This window comes from Prionailurus viverrinus, chromosome X (assembly GCF_022837055.1).
Source record: "Prionailurus viverrinus isolate Anna chromosome X, UM_Priviv_1.0, whole genome shotgun sequence".
Taxonomy (NCBI): domain Eukaryota; kingdom Metazoa; phylum Chordata; class Mammalia; order Carnivora; family Felidae; genus Prionailurus; species Prionailurus viverrinus.
The window spans coordinates 91,256,914-91,277,942 of NC_062579.1; the positions used below are offsets into that span (position 1 = coordinate 91,256,914).

The 21,029-nt window shown below is 49.4% G+C and overlaps 1 protein-coding gene and 1 non-coding gene across 2 annotated transcripts; both read right to left on the bottom strand.

Moving 5' to 3' along the window:
• Positions 1-3,006: 3,006 nt before the first annotated feature.
• Positions 3,007-6,816, bottom strand: RPL39 (ribosomal protein L39). Its single transcript, XM_047845030.1, has 3 exons — positions 6,666-6,816; positions 4,615-4,718; positions 3,007-3,235 (listed from the first exon to the last, which is right to left on the bottom strand). The coding sequence occupies exons 1-3, from the start codon at positions 6,666-6,668 to the stop codon at positions 3,187-3,189; spliced, it is 156 nt and encodes a 51-aa protein (XP_047700986.1). The 5' UTR covers positions 6,669-6,816; the 3' UTR covers positions 3,007-3,186.
• LOC125158025 (small nucleolar RNA SNORA69) lies at positions 3,635-3,766 on the bottom strand. Its single transcript, XR_007149150.1, has one exon. It is a non-coding gene; the product is annotated as a small nucleolar RNA SNORA69 (small nucleolar RNA).
• Positions 6,817-21,029: the final 14,213 nt, after the last annotated feature.

Consider the following 21,029-nt stretch of genomic DNA (forward strand, 5'->3'; position numbering starts at 1 on the left):
GACTTCTCTGGAACAGAACAGGATCGGGGAATCGTGAATGCTTAATATTTCACTCTGTTCCGTCGGGTCCTCGTGGCCATTCCTAAGGGCGGCTCCCTGGCATGGTAAGCGCTCAAAATGTCAGTTGCTATTAGCAGGAAGAGTTGTATAACCTTTTAAAATCGGTACGATGGGGGAACATCTGGTAGAACCAACCTTTTATAGACATTATCGATCCTTACAAACCCCAAGGTAGGTAGGACTTGGCGGGGGAGTCTCCTAAAGTCCTAAAGATCGAGTTTCCACAGTTGGGTCAGGATGGAGCTGGGACTCAACCGACGCCTGATGGCAAGGCCCAGGATTTTCACTCTCACACTGCCCTGCCTCCTCTCCAAGCCCTCGAGGTGGTTAAGGCACTCGCAATTAGAATCCCGGGATTGGAAGGGAACCAACATCTGTCTAGAGGCTGACACTGAGCGCGAACATTGACAGCTGTGCCTGACCTCTCCCTGGACGACCTGTCCCTCCCATCTGTCTTTAGCTTTATCCAGCACATACTCAGGTCTGCTGGGGAGGGATCCACACCCCTCGACTCCCGCTCACTCCCCATTCCTTGTTTTCCTGGTCAGGCACCAAGTGCTGTAGGTACACGATCCTCACAGCCCCCTGAGGGAGCTCCCACTGGCCCCACTTCACAGATGAAGACACGGAGGCTTACAGCTGGCAAAAGAAGAGCGGGATTTGAACCCCAACTCAGCAGGCCCCCCCCCCCCCCGTGCCTGCTTCGTCAAGGGGCGGGCAGTGTCAGCGCAGGGTTGACCCCATGTCTTTCAACAGCTGACCTCTAATGCCACACTTCTGGTAGTTTGTAAATGTAGATCTTGAAGGTCTCAGAGCTCCCATAATTCCCCCTTCAGGAAGCACTGATCTAGTCCTTCACAGATGGGCAAACAAATACTGGCAACCGAACGAGCTAGAGCTAGTGAGGGGCCAATGGAACCAGGACCTGTGCTCAACTCCCAGGCTCAAAAGTAACTCCTTAGGGAAAGAAAAAAGTTAACCCCTTATGTACAACCAATCATCCCTGGTGCCCATGTCATTATACCTTTCATTTCTGACACCTGTTTAAGGTCCATTAGTGGCACCTTAGCGGTGTCCCAACCTACTCTGAACAGTGAGGCTGAGGTTGTTTTTTTTTTTTTTTTTAATATTCAAGTGTGTATGTGAGCAGGGGAGGAACAGAGAGGGAGAGAATCCCAAGCAGGCTCTGCGCTGTCAGCATGGAGCCCAACAAAGGGCTCCATCCAGAGTCGGACACTTAACAGACAGAGCCACCTGGCCGGCCCGAGGCTGAGGTGTTTTTAATACTCCCAAGTTGAAAATTCACGGCACAGGACTGCCAATTATATCGAGCCCCACTGCTTTGGATCCGTGTAACATTTTTTAGGTTACCACTGCTACCAGGGTGCCTGGGTGGCTCATTTCGTTAAGTGTCTGACTCTCGATTTCGGCTCAGGTCACGATCTCGTGGTTTCCTGGGTTTGAGCCCTGCATCGGGCTGTGCACGTGGTGCCTTGCAGGGCCTGCTTTGGATTGTCTCCCGCTCTCTCTTCCTGCCCCTCTCCTGCTCACACGCTCTCTCAAAATAAATTTAAAAACAAAACAACCCCCCTGTTGTCGCCACAGCAGCAGCTCCCAGGTTCCTAGGTTGGTTAATTGGTATTCTGTAGCCCACTCTTCTGATTTCCAATAAACAGTGGTCCTTCAGGATTATGACCATCTGAACCTCTTAGTGTGGTTCTGGGTTAGGGACCCCTGTGCCAGGCCATCCCTGCCACTTGCTCTCTGCTACATCCAGCACAGGGTCCCTACAAACTCCATATGGGGTCACCACCAAACTTGACCCCCCTTTCCCTCGCTGTAGTTTCACCTACATCCCACAGGTAATTAGGGACCCTTTGTTCCTTCCCACGTTTTCCAGACATTTGCTCTGGCTTCCATATTGGCCCATTACTAGCCTAACCTACACCCACACCTGTCTATCAACTGACCCCAAGTACCTAGAACAGTGCCTGGCAGGGGCGCCTGGGTGGCTCAGTTGGTTGGGCGTCCAACTTCGGCTCAGGTCATGATCTCGTGGTCCGTGTTCGAGCTCCGCGTTGGGCTCTGTGCCGACAGCTCAGAGCCTGGAGCCTGCTTCGGATTCTGTGTCTCCCTCTCTCTGCCCCTCCCTCGTTCATGCTGTCTCAAAAATAAATAAAACATTAAAAAAAAAAAAGTGCCTGGCACATAAAGGTCCAGTAAATCTGAATTTCAGTGTGTCAAAACAGTCTTTTGATTTCGTTCAACAATTTAAAAATACAGAAATTTAGTTCACAGGCCAAACAAAACCAGGCAGACCAGTCTGATAACCCCTGGTTCAGATGATTCCTACTTGTATTGAAGACTGGCATTAGAGAATAGTATATAAAGATGCTATTTAAGAATGTGCTTGGGCACCTGAGTGGCTCAGTCAGTTTAAGTTCCATTCTTGATCTGAGAGTCCCGAGTTTGGGCCCTGTGTTGGGCTCCGTGCCAGGCATGAAACCTACTTAAAAAAAAAGAATGTGCTACCTCAAATATTCACTTCCCATAAGGCGTTAAGAGCCATTAGCCACATGGAGTTTTTTAATTACAATTAAATAAAAATTTAAAAACCAGTTCCTGGGGCGCCTGGGTAGCTCAGTTGGTGAAGCGTCCGACTTCAGCCCGGGTCACCGTCTTGCGATCTGTGGGTTCGAGCCCTGCATCGGGCTCTGTGCTGACAGCTCGGAGCCTGGAGCCTGCTTCACATTCCGTGTCACCCACCCCCTCTCGAAAATAATTTACACATTGAAAAAAAAAATCAGCTCTTCACTCAAACTAGCCACACGTCCTTCCAATGTCAAAGGACATTTCTATCACTACAGAAAGTTCTACCGGACAGCGCTATGGGAGATCTGACAGGAGGAGGAAGTCAGTCCTTCACAAATCAGAACACAACAGCAGTTCAACCAAAAGGTCTCACAGATTTATTACTGAACCAACCTACAGGAGAAGAAGCATCATAACAGAGAAAAGTCAATTTCCTGATAAAACACATCTACTGGTCAGGCAGCAGGGAGGTGATGGAATAGAAACGTACGACTTTCAGGCGGCATAAACGTGTGCCATCTCATGTTCGATCCCTTACAGACCCAGCTTCGTTCTTCTCCAATGCCGCCTCTTGGAGTTGTATCTGCACAGAAGGAAACTGCGGGTTACAAAGGCAGTCTGACTTCAACAGGCTCCCAGTTTTCCTTCCCGTAACACGTTTGGAGCTCTTTGGAGAGTAAAAAGTGACTTGCTAGAGGTGTTTAAGAACTAGTCACATCAAATTTTTGCCTCTCCAAAGGATTCCAGGCCAAGAAAACACACTGGTTCTTGAGACTGGACTAGTGGGGAAGTTCTCTCCCCTCCCAAGAGTACGCACACCTACTTGTGATTCAACATCCCCGGGGAGACCCAGACATCTTTATTTTCGAACCTCCCGTCTTTCAAAACATCAAAACACCATCTGCAGAATCTTTCCAATAGATTAACACCCCCAATCATTTCAGTATCGAAGCAAGTGACTTGCAGAGTGAAAGCTCCTCAGAATTGTCCATGTCAATCTGTCCTGATTTTACCCTCAGAGAGGCAAAATCAAAAATGATCAACACTGTTTTTCTTTCAGCAGGATAATGTCAGTACTTCCACAAAACGAAGCACTGTAATTGCAACCTGCTTTAACACACTTTGAAAGTTGCAAGGCAGCTGAGGGACGAGAAAAATCCTTCAATTGTGCCAGTTCTCTGGGCCAAGTGCATACTCTGAAATATACATTTCTTTCACTCCTCACAATAACCCATAACAGCAGGCCCCACCACCAGGTGGGGATAGGACAGAGAAACCGATGTTCATGTCAATCCATTAAAAAAGGGCTTTACTATGGATGTCCAATGTTCTCAACGGAACTGCAGCAAGCTTGCAGAAGGGCTGACCTGCCCAAGTAACCACTTCGCCAAGAGGCTCAATGCTCTTTTCTCAGTGTTGTATGAGGGCAGCGCCTGGGTGGCTCAGTTGGTTAAGTGACTCTTGATTTTGGCTCAGGTCATGATCTCCCGGTTCCCGAGTTCAAGCCCCGCATCAGGCTCCACACTGACAGTGTCGAACCTGCTTGGGATTCCCTCTCTCCCTCTCTCTCTGCACTGAGGACATGGAGCCTGCTTTGCCTGTTAGCCTAGATGACCCCAGAGGCCTTCTGTCGCAATTCTAGCAATTCCATCTTTTTTCCAAAACCATCAATTCAACTACTTCTGCAGTAGAGGCCAATCTTCCAATCTTTTAGAAAAGATAAACACCTCCAAGATGGACTAGGCGAGCAACAAGACAGCCTTCCACTTTATGTTCTGGCTCAGACTAAAGACAACAGGAAATTAACAAATATTGGAGTGTCTGCCCTTAATCCCAGAGGTGGGCTGGGTTTCTGTCCAGAAACACAGAGGAAGCACATTAAAACAAAACAACAACCCCACAAAAGACGCAGGTGATTATAGGGCGGGGTGTGTGTGTGTGTGTGTGGGGGGGTGTCCTTACCTAATTTTATTACCAGTTTTCATCCGAATCCACTGGGGAATGGGACGATTCTGCTTTTGTTTCTTGGCCAGGAATCGCTTGATCCTGAAAGTCTTGTGAGAAGACTGGGAAGAAAAGGTAACCAATTAAAATTTTTTCAAAATATTTTATTTATTTTTGAGAGAGGCAGAGCATGAGCATGGCAGGGGGAGAGAGAAAGAGACACAGAATCTGAAGCAGGGTCCAGGTTCCGAGCTGTCAGCACAGAGCCTGATGCGGGGCTCACACTCATGAACGGCGAGATCATGACCTGAGCCAAAGTCAAGCCAGACACTTAACCGACTGAGCCACCCAGGCGCCCCAAAAAGGTAATCAATTTAGACAGCAACACCAGAGCTTGCTCAAAAGATTCAAAATCAGGAACTCCCTCAATCCACAAACATTTGAATGCTTTATCTATACCAAAAACAACCTTCTCAATGCTACACCCATCCATCACGCCCTTTGTGCTGCTTCTTACAATTTCTAGAGGCAGATATAGAATTCCCACTATTCAAATAAAAATCACCAAGAGTCAGAAAAGTAAGTAACCTACCCCAAATCAGAGTATTAATGTGCAGAGCTGGGATTCAAGCTCAGGTCATCTATGCTCCAAGGCTAGGGTGCCTTCCACTCTTCCCTGCTGTCACCCAGGACCCAGAGGACCACTGGGGATGGCTGAGGAACTTGGTTTTCACAAAAGAACACAAGCTTTTTTAAAAATTTTTTTTATTGTTTATTATTATTTTTTAGAGAGAGACAGAGAACAAGCAGGGAAGGGGCAGAGAGAGAGACACACAGAATCGGAAGCAGGCTCCAGGCTCCCAGCTCTCAGCACAGAGCCCGACATAGGGCTCGAACTCACAGACCGCGAGATCATGACCTGAGCTGTAGCTGGCCGCCCAACCCACTGGGTTATCCAGGGGCCCCAAGGACACAAGCTTTTGGTCAGCCAGAACAATCTGTCACTTGCAAGCCGACTAGTCTCAGTGCACTATGTACAACAGGTACCTAATTTCAAGGGTCATCCCAAGAGAATTAAGATATACACAAAGTCCTTGACCGTCAATAAATCTGTTCTAACCCACTGACCATTTTGGTATTAATTCTAACTGTACTTAACACATAATTTTCAAGGATGACTTTCCCAATTTCTCATTGCGTTTTTGGCTTTAAGTAACTTGGGTCATCTAAGTCCAACCCCAACCACCACCCCCCCCCCCCCGCCCCCCGAATGCAGAACAATCTGGAAATGGCAGGAGTGGTAGTCTCGAGTCTGGCCAACGTGGTCCAGCACACCCTTGCATAATAACAGGGGCCATTACAAAGAAGGCAAGGACTACACTCCTCTCTCCCAGCTCACGGTAGCAGTTGTAAATTTTCTGTCAACTAAAACAACCAGTTACCGATCCTCTCTCTCCACACCTAGAAGCAGAAGGCAATTTTATGTTCTAAGAAACCTATCACAGGTTAAAATCCACGACCGTAATAGGTTGAACGCCCTAATGGCATATAGATTCACACTAGAGCACCCCTTCTTCCAGGTGCTTCCACGGGGGAGATACTTAAATCCTCGAACAAAGAATTAAAAGTCCTGTAAGCGCCTAGTTTGCTATGCAGCCGGCAGCCAACTTAAAAAGTTTCCGTAAGCCAGCTGACCACATTCCCTTCTCGATGCCTGGCACGTCCCATGTGCCCCAAGGTCGGGCCACGGTTTCTGGAGTGGATCCCCCCACTTCTCTCCCTGTCCCAGAATCACAGTTCGCTCCAGAAGGGCGAAGGGCAGGGGGAACCCCTGCTAGCCTGGGCAGCGGCCTGGAGCACAAAGCGCCACCTCCCCCCGCCTTAGGTTCCCCATCACTTGCTAGTGTCCCGCCAGGCCTGTAGCTGGAGCCGTGGCCAAACTCGGCCTTCTCTAGAAAAAGCCTTTAAAAGGCCCCAGCACCTCGATACAGCGTGAGGTGCCTGCGAAATCGCGGAAGCCTCAAGTCTCGCGAAAGCACCCCGGGGCCGATGGTTACGGATAAACTTACCATGGCGAGAAACGACCAGCGGCGCACGCAAAGATGGCGAAGAAGGAAAAGAAGGAAGCGGGCGGAAGGACGTATTTAGAAGACGTTGCCGGAGGCGGAGCTTGGAAGCTGCTGCCATTGGCCGATGGCCGTCTCTGGCCGCCCTTTCTGCCTCAGCCCCGCACGCGTGCGCGTGCGCGCTCTCGTGGGAACTCGGCAAATCGCGCTTGTCCGTGCGAAATGGAATCCGTTTTACGCCACTTCCGTAAGTGGGGCCCTCGGGAGCAGGGCACCGTGCTTCGTGGGTGAGGCGCACAGGCCGTGGTAAAAGCCGAAGTAGTAACCCTTCCGAGGGCAGAGAGAGCAGAGTGGGCGGGGCTGACTCCAAGGGCGGGTGGGGGATACGTCACGTCCGAGTGCAAGGGACTTCGGTCCTGGGTTTAGGAAGCAGAGCGCCGAGGGTTAACCTCCGCCGGGGTGGCCTGGCGGTGCGCATCTCGGTCTTATCTCGACCTCTAGCATGGTTGCGAGCTGGCTGGGCCGTGCTGGACGGGAAGGGATGGTGGTGTTGGAGAAAGCAAGGGAGGGTGCCGAGGGCTGCACTGGGTGGTTCCGGGAGGTCTAGGCAAGAGGTCTAAGCTGAGAAATTTCGAGATAACCTTTTCCTTGGCTACTAGGAATCCCAGACGGACTTTTAGCCCGCTTTGCAAAATGCATAGGAATTAATGACATGCGTTTTGGATGTTGATGATCCCCGATTCCATGTTTTTCTTCTCCACATTGAAAAACAGAAACTTTTGGGGGCGCCTGGGTGGCTCAGTCGGTTGAGCGTCCGACTTCAGCTCAGGTCATGATCTCACAGTCCGTGAGTTCGAGCCCCGCGTCAGGCTCCGTGCTGACAGCTCAGAGCCTGGAGCCTGCTTCGGATTCTGTGTCTCCCTCTCTCTCTGCCCCTCCCCCCCTGCTCACGCTCTGTGTCTCTCTGTCTCAAAAATAAATTTAAAAAAAAATTAAAAAAAATAAAAACAAACTTTTGGGACGCCTGGGTGGCTCAGTCGGATGACTGTCACACTCTTAATTTAGCCTCAGGTCCTGATCCCTAGGTCGTGGGATTGAGCCCCACTTGGGCTGTGCGCTGAGCATGGAACCTGCTTAAGATTCCCTCTGCCCCCTCCCGGCTGCTTGTGCGCTCTCTGTGTCTCTCTAAAATGAAATAAAATAAAAACAAAATCCTCTGTGTATCTTTGCAGTCACTTCAGGCCATTTTGCACCAGTAGATTAAGGTAAGGGTTTTTAACCTGGGGTCCACAAATGGTCCATTTATAGAGTTCACAGGATACATGAACTTGGATGGGAAAAAAAATCACAACTTGTTTTTATCAAACTGTCTGAAATTTAGCACTTTCTTTATTTACAAAGGTAGGCAACATACTATAGTCGCGTCAACAGTACCTATGACTTTGTCACCAGTAGAGATCAAAGATGGTTTCATATCACATTGCATTTGATGCAGATGTCTTGAAATACCATTTACACATTCATCACTTGTTTGGAATTATAGTACAGTTGGCCTTCAACAACGTGGACTTGAACTGCCTGGGTCCACTTATATGTGGATTTTTTTTGATGGATACAGTACTATAAATATTTTCTTTGGTGATTTTCTTAATAAACTTTTCTCTAGCATACTTTATCATAAGGATATAGTATATAATACATATAACATATGGAATATGTGTAAATCAACAGTTTGTGTTATCAGTAAGGCTTCTGGTCAGCAGTAGGCTATTAAGTTTTTGGGGAGTCAAAAGTTACATGTAGATTTTACACTGCATATGGTCAGCACCCCTAACTCCTGCGTTGTTCAAGGGTAAACTATAGTTATTAGGCCCATAAGTAGAACTGTGTTAAGAAGCCTATATGTCCGGGGCACTTGGGTGGCTCAGTCGGTTAAGCACTGACTCTTGACCTTGGCTCAGGGTGGGATTGAGCCCCGCATCAGGCTCTGCACTGACATTGCAGAGCCTGCCTGGGATTCCTGGGATTCTCTCTCTCTCTCTCTCTCTCTCTCTCTCTCTCTCTCTTTCTTCCCCTTCCCTGCTCATTCTCTCTCTCTCTCTCTCCTTCTTTCAAAATAAATAGATAAACTTTAGGGGCACCTGGGTGGCCCAGTCGGTTAAGCATCCAACTTCAGCTCAGGTCATGATCTCACAGTTTATGAGTTCAAGTCCTGTGTCAGGCTAAGGGCTGACAGCATAGAGCCTGGAGCCCGCTTTGAGTTCTGTGTCTCCCTCTCTCTGCCCCTCCCCACTGCACGCGCATGCATGTGTGTGTGTGTGTGCGTGCGCACGCTCTCTCTCAAAAATAAACATTAAAAAATTTTTAATAAAATTATTAAAAAATGGGGAGCCTAGGTGACTCAAGTCACTTAAGCATCCAACTCTTGATTTTGGCTCAGGTCATGATCTCGGGGTTCGTGGGATCTAGTCCTGAGTCGGGCTCTGTGCAGACAGTGGGGAGCCTGCTTGGGATTCCCTCACTCTCTCTCTGCCCTTACGCCGATGGTTCTCTCTCTCTCTCTCTCTCTCTCTCAAATAAATAAATAAATAAATAAACAAAAAGAAGCTCATATGTTATTACAGCACACATTTCTTTTAGAAAATATTTTGATAACTATTACAGTGTAGTTGCTTTTCTTTGTAATCCTATGTACTCTGTCTTATGCATTTAAAAACATTCTGAAAATAAACTTCATCTGACTGCCAAAGGACTCCACAGCACAGAAATAGTTAGGAATCCCTATACTGGAGTACAGTGACAGATGGTAGAACAAACTAGTGGGAGAGAATTTGGAAATAGTATGGGCAAGAAACTGGCCTGGAGGGGCCTGGCTGGCTCAGTCCATAGAGCATGTGACTCTTGATCTTGGGGTTGTGAGTTTGAGCCCCAACATTGGGTGTAGAGATTACTTAAAAATGAAATCTTAAAAAAAGAAATGGCCCAAAGTAAAGTAGTCCCCGGGGATGTTGAATAAGAAGAAATAAAATCAAGAGATGATTGTGACATTAACAGGACTTGGTCCAGGTTTCTGTCTTGAGCAACTGGATGCTGGTGGCTTAGGTCTAGAGAGGAAATACACAAACAATAGGAAGTTTGAGCCAAATTTAATAACCATTTTTTAAAATGTTTATTTATTTTGGGACACCTGGGTGGCTCAGTTGGTTGGGCGACCGATTTCAGCTTAGGTCCTGATCTTGAGGTCTGTGGGTTCAAGTCCTGCATCAGGCTCTGTGCTGGCAGCTCGGAGCCTGGAGCCTGCTTCATAGTCTCTCTCTCTCTCTCTGTCTCTCTCTGCCCCTCTCCCATTCATGTTCTGTCTCAAAATAAATAAACATTTTATTTTGAGAGAGTGCACACACACACACACACACACACACACACACACACACACACACATATGAGAGGAGGGGAGGGGCAGAGAGAAGGATAGAGAGAATCTCAAGCAGGCTCCAAGTTCAGCGGGGAGCCCAATGCAGGGCAGGGATAGATCTCACGGACTGTGAGATCATGCCCTGAGCCGAAATCAAGAGTCAGCCACTTAATCGACTGAGCCACCCAGGTGCCCCTAATAACCATTTTTTTTTTTAACAGCAAAACTTTGGTTACTTTAATCCCATCCATCTTTTAAATTCAGACCCTCATCCAGATAATTTTATGTTTAACTGAAGTGAGACCTCAGGCTTCTTAACCTGGATTTTTATTATTTATTTGAGAGCCAGTATTTTGTTTCTGGTGGCCCAGAGGAGCAGCAAATAAGCCTTTAGTTGCTGAATCACCATCATTATCATCATTATAGCTACCATTTACCCTAGGTTTAGGGTGCGATCGACATGGTGCTGAGAGCTTACACAAATCTTTTTTTTTTTTTTTTTTTTTGCCTCTTTAAACTGCTTTATTAACTTCACAACGTATGATGAGCATCTTGCTGTACAATAGGGTAAAACTCCCCTGCTGACACAGTCTTACAGATTGGGTCAAAATATAACATTCAGTTAGAAGCTGGTAACAGGAGACCCACAAGAGACACGGAGCACCAAAAGGTTTATAACAAAGGTACATTGAGAACATGTAAGTTGAGGAAGCAGGTATGTCTTCCTGTTAACTTCAGGGAAAACAGGATTCAAGATACGAGGCAAAACTCATCCTGATGGTCATGGCCGCAGGGTCAAGTGCTAACCGCCCTCAGACCATGACCAGATTGCTTTTCCCTCAGCTGTCTCACCTCCTCCCCAATCCTTTCCATATTCTCTCTTTTTTTTAAGTTTATTTATTGATTTTGACAGAGACAGTGGGGCACCTGGGTGGCTCAATTGGTTAAGCACCGGGCTCTTGATTTCAGCTTAGGTTATGATCTCACAGTTTGTGAGTTCAAGGCCCACATTGGGCTCTGCGCCGACAGTGTGGAGCCTGCTTGGGATTCTGTCTCTCCCTCTCTCTCTCTCTCTGCCCCTTCTCCACTCGCTCACTCTCTTTCTCTCAAAATAAATAAACTGGGGTGCCAGAGAGAGGGAGACAGAGAATCCCAAGCAGGCTCTGCACTGTCAGCACAGAGCCCAAGGCAGCGCTCGAACCCAGAAAACCAGGAGATCATGACCTCAGCCGAAACCAAGAGTCCCACACTTAACCGACCGAGCCACCCAGGCGCCCCGCCATATTCTCTTCTGTCGCCCTTGCCTGTGGCTCTGCGAGCCTCCATCGCGCCCCACCTAGACTGCAGCATGGGCTGCCGAACATGGAACCACCTGCAGTTTCCTCTAGGCACACGATATATACCAGCTTCCAAAGGGAGAGTCAAGGGCTCTCCTTTATTGGCAACTTGCTCCATTGCATCCTTTTATTTTCTTGGTTGGCATTTTCCATGTTGAGATTTTTTTTTTTTTACTGCTTGCTCCTCTTTGGATGCCACAGCTCCTGGGCGTATCCTTGCGGTCTCCTGCCCATCCCGATTCTCCCGGGGAGTGTGCCATCGCCACTCAGACCTGCCCACCTGCTCCCCCTCCGCCTCCTACTCTTTGGGGCCGCCCCTGGCCTGCACACCCACAGGGCCACGGGGGGGTGGGGGCAGGTACCGAGAGGGGTCAACCATCTTTTTAATTCTTTTTTTTTTTTTTTCAACATTTATTTATTTTTGGGACAGAGAGAGACAGAGCATGAACGGGGGAGGGGCAGAGAGAGAGGGAGACACAGAATCGGAAGCAGGCTCCAGGCTCTGAGCCATCAGCCCAGAGCCTGACGTGGGGCTCAAACTCACGGACCGTGAGATCGTGACCTGGCTGAAGTCGGACGCTTAACCGACTGCACCACCCAGGCGCCCCAATCTTTTTAATTCTTAACAGCTTTAGAGCGCAATCTTTGTTCTACCTGGTTTTGATTCTTCCTCGCACGCTACCCCTTCTGAGTTTCTTTTGCTGATTCTTCTTTACCTCAATTCCTTTTTAACATTGGAGAGCCCCGAGGTTCGGTTTTGGACCTCCTCTTTTTTTTTTTTTTTAATTTTTTTTAAAGTTTATTTATTTACTTTGAGAGAGACAGCAAGAGGAGGGGAAGGGTAGAGAAGAGAGGGAGCCAGAATCCCAAGCAGCCTCCGCGTTATCAGCACAGAGCCCCCTGTGGGGCTCGAACTCACAAACCCGTGAGATCGTGACCTGAGCTGAAACCAAGAGTCGGATACCTTAACCGACTGAGCCACCCAGGCGCTCTTGGACCTCTTCTCTTTTCTATATACACTCCCTCCTTTGGCGATTTCATCCAATATCATAGCTCTAAATACTCTCTTGGGTGATGACACCCAAACATGTATCTCCAGCCTGGACCTCTCCTGAGCTCCGATCACCTTCTCGGCATCCACTTGGATGTCTCATAGATGCCTTAAACTTAGTACGTCTCCAACAGAACTCCTGACCTTTTCACCCCTAACTGGCTCACTCAAAGTCCTCCCCATCACCGCAAATGGCACTCCATTCTTCCTGCCGCTTCGGCCAAAATCTATCTTCCACCCGTCTCTTTCGCATCCCGCATCTGGTTTGTCAGCAAATCTGGTCCGCTTGACTTTGACATTTATCCAGAATCTGAGGACTTCTCATCACCTCTACCCGGGTCCGAGCCACCCTCTCTCACCTAGATTATTTTAAGACTCCTCGCTGCTCTGCCCGCTTGCTGGCTTCCCTACAGCAGCCAGAGCGACCCTTTCAAGACCTCAGGCAGATCATGGCGCGCCTGATCTCCATGGCGCTCCTCCGCTCAGCGCGCTCCGATGGCTCCCCATCCCTCTCCTCATAAAAGAAAGTACGGGGGCACCTGGGTGGCACAGTCGGTTAAGCATCCAACTCTTGATCTGAGCTCAGGTCATGGTCTCGCAGTTCATGAGATCAAACCCTGCATTGGGCTGTGCGCTGATGGCACTGGGCCTGCTTGGGATTCTGTCTCTCCTTCTCTCTGCCCCATCCTTGTCCTCTCTCTCTCTCTCTCTCTCTCTCAAAATAAATAAATACACAACAGTTAAAAAAAAAAAAAAGAAAGAAAGCACAGGAATTTGCAGTGGCCTCAAAGGCCCTACCCAGTTGGTCGGACATTAGTTCTCTCACCCAGCCTCGTGCTGTCCTCCCTCTCACTTACTTTGCTAAAGCCTCACTGACGTCCTTGCTCTTCCTAAAACACGCCAGACACAGTTCCCTTCATGGCCTTACACCGGGTGTTCTCCCGCCCTGGGACTCCATTCCCCCAGGTACCCCATGGCTGCTTTCCACACCTCCTGCAAGTCAAGGCTCAAATGTCTCCACTCACGAGAGACCATTCATTCCCCAACGCTCCGGATCCCCATTCCCCGCTTTTCGTGATAACACTTATCACCGTCTATTATGTCACAGCACGTATTTCTTTATCGTCCTAATTCCACATAAGCTCAATAAGGGCAGGGAGATTTTTTTTTAAACTCTTTATTTTGAAAGACTCAGGGATTCACCAGAACACACAAAAATCTACAGAGAGATCCTGTGCACCCTTCACTCAGCCTCTAGCATTATCGTCTTGCATTGCTATAATATCAAAACCAGGAAATTGACATTGGAACAATCCAAAGAGCTTAGATGTCACTCATTAGATGTGCACTCATCTGTGTGTGTGCAGTTCTATAGCTTTATCACATGTGTAACTTCGTGTGTGTGTGTGCGTGTGTGCGTGTAGTTCTATATAGCTTTATCACATGTGTAACTTCATGGACCTACCACCGCAGTAAAATCTAGAACCGTACCATTACCACAAGCCTCCACAAGGGCAGGGTTTTTTGGTCGCATCTCTTCCCTCCTGTACCCCCCGCACCAAGAACCAAGCCTGACACGGAGTAGGCCTGGGTACCTGTCGAACTGAAAAGGCCCCAAGTGCAGTGCTGACAGACTCTGAAGCCAGGGCCAGCTGAGTTTGGACACCCCACCAGTGCAACGTACTAGCTACATGACGTTGGATACGTAACTCGGCATGTCTGTGCCTCAGTTCCCTCTTCTGTAAAATGGGGGTAAATAATATTGCTTAACTCACAGTGCCGTGGTGAGGATTCAGAGTCGCTGGTAACACGTTACGCACACAGTAAGGCCTGAGTTAATGTCTACCTGGCACATAATAGCCACCGAGCTCAGTAAACAGCAGCCATTATTACTTTCATTCCCTTGTATGGTAACAGGGCAGAGTGCTAGGAAGCAAATAAACTGTTACAAGATTGAAGGGGAGGGGCGCCTGGGTGGCTCAGTCAATTGGGTGTCCGACTTCGGCTCAGGGCGTGATCTCACGGTTTGTGAGTTCAAGCCCCGCGTCGGGCTCTGTGCTGACAGCTCGGAGCCTGGAGCTGCTTTGGATTCTGTGTCTCCTTCTCCGTCCGCCCCTCCCCTGCTCACGCTTTGTCTCTGTCTCTCAAATAAAAATAAACATAAAAATTTTTTTTTTTTTTAAATATTGAAGGGGTGCGGATTGCCAGCTAAGGGGAGGAGATGGCATCTAAATCCAGCCTTAGAAGGTGAGTGGTGGTGTTATGGGCTGAATTGTGTTCACCTAAAATTCCTATGTGGAAGCCCTAACCCCAGTATTTCACAACATGACTCTTTGGAGGCAGGGCCTTTATGGTGGTGATTAACTTAAAATGAGGCTTGCTGGTGTGGGCCCTAAAGCAATCTGACTGATGTCCTTTGGGATACACCAAGAGACACCAGAGACCCTCAAAGGCCATGTGACAACATGATGGAAGCTGGCCGGCCAACTGCAAACCAATCAGAGGCCTCAGGAGATTTAGAAAAAAAATTTTTAGTTTATTTATTTTGAGAGAGGGCTAGCGTGAGCGGGGGAGGGGTAGAGAGAGGGAGAGACGAATCCCAAGCAGGGTCCGCCCTGTCAGTGCAGAGCCCCCCTCGGGGCGTCAGCTCACAAACTGTGAGATCAGGACCTGAGCGGAAAACCAAGAAGAGTTGGACGCTTAACCGACTGACCCCCCCCCCCCCCCCCCCCGCCCGGTGCCCCAGAGAGGCCTCAGGAGACACCAAACCCGCCGATGCCCTGATCATCGTGACCTTGGACTTCTAGCCTCCGGAACTGTGACAAATTTCTGTCGTTTGAGCCACCCAGTCTAGCATTCTGTTATGGCAGTCCTGGCAGACTGATACGGGTGGGATCAGGACATGGGGAGACGGGGAGGAGGGCTTTCCAGCCAGAAAGAGCCGCAAGCCGCCAGCCACAAGAGACAAGAGTCGAGGTGCGGTACATTCTGATTGGGCGGAGCCAGATTTGCCGGAGGCACATTTCAGGGACCAGAATGCCACCAAGCTGGGTCCCACAGGTGTCCGAAAGGAGAGGGGCTGTGAAGAGGCTCCGGGATTGGCCATCATGGTGCTCCTTGGTGCCCGTGAAAGTTGGGCAGTACAGATGGGACGTGAGGAAGGTGGCAAGAAGGGAATAGAGTGGGGGGTGAGGTGGGGCAGGGCTTGAAGGGAGGAGATGCTCTGAGGACATTTGGGTGTGAAGGGAAGGAGACAAAGAAGGGCCGCGCGAGAGAGTGGTGAGCTCTAGAGTTGGTGGGTTTTGGTAGATCATGGAGAAGAAGATGGGAAGAAGAGAGAGTAACAATGCACGAAGACGCAGGTATAGTGGACAGTGTGGGGGGCTCGGCGGGCATGCGGGGGCAAGCCGAAGGGCATCAGGAGAGGAGCTTCCCTGGACAAGAAAGACACGAAGAGAGAATGTTTTTGGAAATTTAGTTCTTTTTTTTTTTTTATGCTTATTTATTTCTGAGAGAGACAGAGACAGAATGCGAGTGGGTTAGGGGCAGAGAGAGAGGGAGACATAGAATCAGAAGCAGCTTCTAGGCCCCGAGCTGTCAGCACAGAGCCCGACGCGGGGCTCGAACTCCTGAGCTGTGAAATCGTGACCTGAGCTGAAGCCGGAAGCTCAACCGACTGAGCCACCCAGGCGCCCCTAGTTTTTAAATTATGTAAATATTTTACGTGGTTCCCTCCTATCTAACCCTACATTTCCTGTCCTAGGCATTTCCCCAACGGGAAGGGGAACAAATGTGCCTGCAGAGGTAGGTACTAGATTGCTTGTAGCAGAATTATTTATGAGAGCCCCAAGCTGGAAACTGTCCTAATCTATCACCACGTGAGCAGATACACCGCGTGTTTCCCAAGGGCGGCGATACAGCAGCAGTTCTCAAAGTGTGATCCGTGGAACTCTGGGGGAGGTCATTTAGACCCTTTCAGAGGGTCTGTGAGGTCAACATGACTTTTCTTTTTAAATGCATTTTTATTTATTTATTTATTTTTGGGACAGAGAGAGACAGAGCATGAACGGGGGAGGGGCAGAGAGAGAGGGAGACACAGAATCGGAAACAGGCTCCAGGCTCTGAGCCATCAGCCCAGAGCCTGACGCGGGGCTCGAACTCACGGACCACGAGATCGTGACCTGAGCCGAAGTCGGACGCCCAACTGACTGCGCCACCCAGGCGCCCCAACATGACTTTTCTAATAATACAAAGACATCACTTGCTTCTTTTACTCTCGTGCTCTCATGAGCGTAGTGTGGCGTTTTCAAGGGGCTATGTAACTAGAATGACCTCCTTGCTCTGACAGACAATAGAATGTGTGCTTGTGTGTTTTTTATATTCCTGTTTTAGGGCACCTGGGTGGCTCAGTCATTAAGCATCTGACTTCAGCTCAGGTCACGATCTCACAGTTCGTAAGTTGAAGTCCCACATCTGCTGAGCTCGAGCCCAACTTTGGGTGAACGCGAGGCCCGCATCACATCGGGTGAGCCCTGCTTCTCTCTCTCTCTCCCTCTCTCTGCCCCTCCTGGGATTCGGTCTCTCTCTCTGCCCCTTGCTCACTTGTGCCCTCTCTCTCTCTCAAAAAAAAATTCCTGTTTTACTTTCTAATACAGTATATATCTATCTACATACACAGAGGTCCATGAGGTAAGTGGCCTTAAGGAGGCTTAAGACCAAAACATTTGCAAACTGCTCCTATCCAGCAGTGGAAATAAACTACGACAAAACCACCATGGCACGGATGATCTCATCAACATCCACAAAAATGTGGTACAAACGAAGCCAGACAAGAGCACACATTCTGTGTGATTCCATTTACGTAAAGACCAAAACCAGGAGAACGGAATCTGTGCCATGGGAAGTCAGGACAGTGACTATCTTTGGGGGCAGGGGACGCTGATCATACTCTTTTTCCGGATCTGGGTGCTCTTTGTATGGGTGTGTTTACTTTGTGAAAATGCATCTAGCCGTACCCTTCGGGATTACACGGTTTTCTGTATGGGTGTTATATTTCAGCGTAAAGTTAAAAGCACATTTATATGGGTCTACAGACAAAACTATGAATGAGGGGCACCTGGGTGGCTCAGTCGGTTGAACGTCCAACTTCGGCTCAGGTCATGATCTCACTCACCGTTGGGGAGTTTGAGCCCCCGGCCCCCTCCCGACTCCCTAGGCTACGTTTACACCATAGGTAATTTCCATTGTGTCTTTGGGAAATATCTGAGTATTTTCACTTTCATGTCATTTGAGATATTCATATATTTGTTCGAATAACCCCCACCTCTGCCTTCCTAGGACAAAAGCAGCCTGGTAGGTAGGAGAGAGAGCCAGTGAGGGGGGAAGAGAAGGAGATGGGCGGGGCGCACAGCAGGTGGGTTGGAGTGGGGGGCGGAGGGACTTGGGCTCACCAGCCCTCTGCAGGGAGTAACGCGGTGGAGGAAGCGGAATAAAGCCGAAGGCCCGCACCGTGTGCCGTAGTGGGATCCAGGGCCCTGTCCTTGACGGCAGGGCGTGGCCCACGTGCTGGGAGGGATGCGTGGGATGCTGGGAGTGCCCCCAGCCTGGGCAGTGGAAGGCCACGGAAAGGTCTTCAGAGAAGGGGCTGCTCGAGGGCAATCCTGATGAAGGAATAGGACGGGGCAGAGAAGGGGACAGAGGGAGGGCTTTCCAGGAGGAGGGAACTCTGTGTGTGCAAAGGGGCAGAGACCCCGAGCAGGTGTCCTGGGCCTCCCGGGGCAGGCCCGGGAGTCTGAGCTTCATCCTGGAGGCCAGCAATCTGCAACTTCTTGAGCAGAGTAATTCTGCGTTTTTAAAAGGCATGGTCTATAGAGATCTACCCTTGACTCTTCTTCTCTTACCCCTCTGTTCTTTTTTTTTTTTTTTTTTTAATTTTTTTTTTCCAACATTTATTTATTTTTGGGACAGAGAGAGACAAAGCATGAATGGGGGAGGGGCAGAGAGAGAGGGAGACACAGAATCGGAAACAAGCTCCAGGCTCTGAGCCATCAGCCCAGAGCCCGACGCGGGGCTCGAACTCACGGACCGCGAGATCGTGACCTGGCTGAAGTCGGACGCTTAACCGACTGCGCCACCCAGGCGCCCCCTTACCCCTCTGTTCTAATCTGCCGGCAAGCCCTGTTCGTGCTCTCCTCAACATCTAGAACAACATCGTCAACAGCTCTCTTCTCCAGCTAGAATCCACGAGCCCCCGCGGCCCCCAGCCTGGCCCAAGATACCACCATCCCCCACCTGGGTCATGACAAAAGCCTCCTAACTCTTCTGCCTTCTTTTGACCTTACCCCCTCCAGTCACTTCTCGGTACAGCAGCCAGAGTGATCCTGGTTTTGTTTTTTTGAGTAGTTTCTTTATTTTGACAGAGACGGTATGAGTGGGGGAGGAGCAGAGAGCGAGGGAGAGAGAGAGAGAGAGAGAGGGAGAGAGAGAGAATCGCAAGCAGGCTCTGCGCTGCCAGCAGAGAGACCCCGATGCCTGGCTCAAACCCACGAAGCCGTGAGAGCAGGACTTGGCGTGAAGCTGAAACCAAGAGTCGGTCGCTCGACCGACTGAGCCACCCAGGCGCCCCTCCAATCAGGTTTTCACCTGTTCTGAAGATCACTCGTGACTTCTCTGTTGCCAAATCCTAGGTTAATGTCTCTGGTATGGTCTGATTTGACCCATCGGCAACATTTGTCTGAGTTGACTCCTCCTTGAAATACTCGGTTCGCTTGGCTCCCAGGACAGTACACTTGCTTGGTTTTCTTCCTCGTTCAGACCCTCTTTTCCTGGTTCTTTGTCGCGTGTCTAAATGCTTGAGGGCTCCAGACTTCACTCCTTGAATCTCTTCTCTTCCATCTATACTTACTCCCGTGGTGACCTTAATCCCATGGCTTCACATGTCCGAAACTGATAGCCCCCTGCACCACCGCACACGCACGCACACACGCACACACACGCGCGCGCGCACACACACACACACACACTTTTTCCTGCAGTTTTCTCCATCTCAATCCTTTCCTCATCCTCCCGGGTGCTTAAACAATCTGTGACTCTCTCACGCCCCACATCTGGTCGGTCAGCAAATTCTGTGGGCTCTACCTACAAAATGCGCTCAGAATGTGATCACTTCTGACTACTTCTGCTGCTGCCATCCTGGTCCAGGCCACTGTCGTTTCTCTACTAGATTACTGCGACAGCTTAAGGTCTCTTTGCCCTTCTTTCCTCTGTTTTGGTCTGTTTTCAACACAGCAGCCAGAGTGATCCTTTTATTTTAAAATATTAAGTCAGATTATATCACACCTCTGCTCAAAACTGTGTGGTGGTTCCTATAACATCTGGAAGAAAAGCCCAGGTCCTAACTATGGCCTGTAAGATCTTGCCCCTGTGAGCTCTCTGACTTCACTCCATCCGTTTTGGCTGCCCGCCGCCTTGCTCACTCTACCCCAGCCATTATGGGGCCTCTTTGCCATCCCTGAGCAGGCCAGGCATGCTCCTGCCCCAGGGCCTTCTCACATGCTTTTCCTTTTGGAGGCTTCTACCTCGTGTCCTTCTCAAGTCTACTCAGAAGTCACCTTCTCATTTAGGACCTTCAACCCCCAACTGTGAACATCGTATTACCTTTCCCTGATGTATTATTTCTGTCAGGCACCTGTCACTTTTTTTTTTTAAAGAAACTGTAATTTTTTTTTAAGTTTGAGAGAGAGCGTGTGAGCAAGTGGGGGAGGGGCAGAGAAGAGAGAGAGAGGGGCAGAGAGAGAGAGAGGGAGGAGAGAGAATCCCAGGCCAGGCTCTGCACTGACAGTGCAGAGCCTGATGCAAGGCTCAAGCTCAAAGTCACGAACTGTGAGATCATGACCTGAGCCAAAATCAAGAGTCAGATGCTTAACCGACTGAGCCACCCAGGCGCCCCCACTTGTCACTTACTTTTTTTTTTTAATGTTTATTTTTGAGAAAGACACTGAGTGCGAGCGGGGGAAGGGACACAGAGAGAGGGAGACACAGAATCCGTAGCGGGCCGTCAGCACAGAGCCCGACGCGGGGCTCGAACTCATGGACCGTGAGATCACGACCTGAGCCGAAGTCCGACGCTCAACCGACTGAGCCACCCAGGCGCCCCATCAGAGTTTCTATACACCAGCAAAAGGCTACAAAACTCCTATTAACCTTTCTCCTGTGGAATTAAAGATAGCACCTGTGAATACCACAGAGCGTTAGATTTTCATTTACGAGCAAAGTTACTACCTCAGGACTACCTTGTGTTTGCCTGCTGGGGAAAGGGGGGTGCGGTTCCCGATTCCGAGGGCATGAATGCCCAACGCCACCCATTTGTCACTGCCCTGGAGATACCTATTCCCACTGCCCTCACCCCTTCAGTTTTTCCTGCCTACTTCCCTCAGTATCACTTCTCTCCACGAGAGCAGCAAACTCCCAATGGCTGTAAATATCATGAGGGCAGGGACCTTGTTCACTACCATCATCTCGGTGGCAAGCCCGTAGGTGTTCAATGAACGTTTAGATGTGTGAGCTGT

Coding starts and splice junctions, on each gene's coding strand:
- RPL39 (XM_047845030.1), bottom strand. Junction 3,236..4,614: donor AAAACTGGTAATAAAATTAG/GTAAGGACACCC, acceptor CCTTCTGTGCAG/ATACAACTCCAAGAGGCGGC.